At 48.8% G+C, this 1,519-nt stretch overlaps 1 protein-coding gene across 1 annotated transcript; it reads left to right on the forward strand.

The window, feature by feature from the left end:
* Window positions 1–366: 366 nt before the first annotated feature.
* Window positions 367–692, forward strand: FIBRA_08856 (uncharacterized protein; the record flags this gene model as incomplete). Its single annotated transcript, XM_012330471.1, has 2 exons — window positions 367–610; window positions 676–692. The coding sequence occupies 2 exons, from the start codon at window positions 367–369 to the stop codon at window positions 690–692; spliced, it is 261 nt and encodes an 86-aa protein (XP_012185861.1).
* Window positions 693–1,519: the final 827 nt, after the last annotated feature.

A 1,519-nucleotide genomic window follows, 5' to 3' on the forward strand; every position in this document is an offset into this window, starting at 1 on the left:
ATCATTGAGTCTCAGTCGCCCAACCCGTGGACTTATGGGTCGTTGTGATAACTGAGGTCGAGATGAAATACTTTGCTTAGTACTGTTCTACGAAAATGCGTAAGCGAGGCCATTCCTAGCTAACAAGCGCATGTTCCGATGGAGTGCTCGGCAAGATCAGCTGGCTGAGGTTCTGAGGACCTGCTGTGGTCCCTTATAACCGGTTTGCATTATCTTCAACGTTCAAGATACGACGCCACACGTAGCCCCATTCCCGCCGCGCCCGACACGCGACGCGACTTTCTCTTCGCCACACATCTGTTTGTCTCACCACGACGCTTTGGAAGTTAAACAAGTTGCGCTTGCCTCGTCCATTGATATACTCCTATGTCATCCAACGACTCTGGGAAATCATCTGCACTCTATGTCGACGTCAGCTCATCGGCAGTCCCATGTTCTGACTTGCAGCCCGACAAAGAATTCTGGTTTGAAGACGGGAACATAGTGCTGGGTGTCGAGACGACTGCGTTCCGCGTACACAGGTCCTTACTTTCGCGCAGCTCAGACGTCTTTCGAGACATGTTTGATATTCCTCAGCCTGAAAATGTGGACGTTTGGCGCATGTCCATTCGTGCGCCTGTCTGATCGAGCGAAGGATATACGAGGGGTGCTGCGCGCTCTGTATGATGGACATAGGTACGCCCTCGATTTAGATCGATGTACCGAATACGTCTTATATTATAATTGTTATAGATTTATGGCCACTGATATGAAATGTATTTTATTTTCGAGGTTGGCTGCTCTCATCCGCCTCGGCCATAAATACGAGATGGGAGGTCTTCGGGATGCCGCGCTCAGCCAGTTGAAAACCTGCTTTCCGAGCACACTAGAGGAATGGGATACGGTTTGTGCCAACAGCGGGAGCAAAAGCGTCAAATTTGGTAATCAAGATCAAAACGGTTTTCTAGCAGTTAAGCTCGCACGCCTGACAAACACTCCCAATATCCTTCCACTTGCTTTATATTTGTGCTGCCAAATGGACACTGGGAATATCATCAGAGGTTGCCAATTAGAAGACGGATCATTCGAACGACTTGATATGGAAGATATTCAACGCATCATCGCCGGGCAGACACTGCTTGCACATCTGGGTGGCAAGCTTTTGATACGCGTCTACCAACCTCGGATCAGTGCGAACTGTACCAGCCGTTTTGTGTGTGTAGAGGTCCTCTCCGAATTCTGGGGATATCTTCTCAAAACCTTCGACATGAGACTGACACCCTGTCTGAACCTGTTGGATGTGCACTGGAAGGAGATCTACGAGATAAGACTGCGGCAAGGTGGGCTATGTCTTGCCTGTGGGTTTGAGATGAAGAAAAGGGTTCAAACAGAACGTCAAACTTTCTGGGATACGCTCAAAACTTATTTCGAGCTCGAGAGGGAAAGCGACTGACCTGAGCGTGTGGTGTGTCAGGAACTATACGCTGTACAACAGACTTGTATACGAAATAACGTTTTGACTGGCGCTAATCGGCAGTTT

This window comes from Fibroporia radiculosa (genome assembly GCF_000313525.1).
Source record: "Fibroporia radiculosa TFFH 294 genomic supercontigs, scaffold3868, whole genome shotgun sequence".
Classification (NCBI taxonomy): Eukaryota; Fungi; Basidiomycota; class Agaricomycetes; order Polyporales; family Fibroporiaceae; genus Fibroporia; species Fibroporia radiculosa.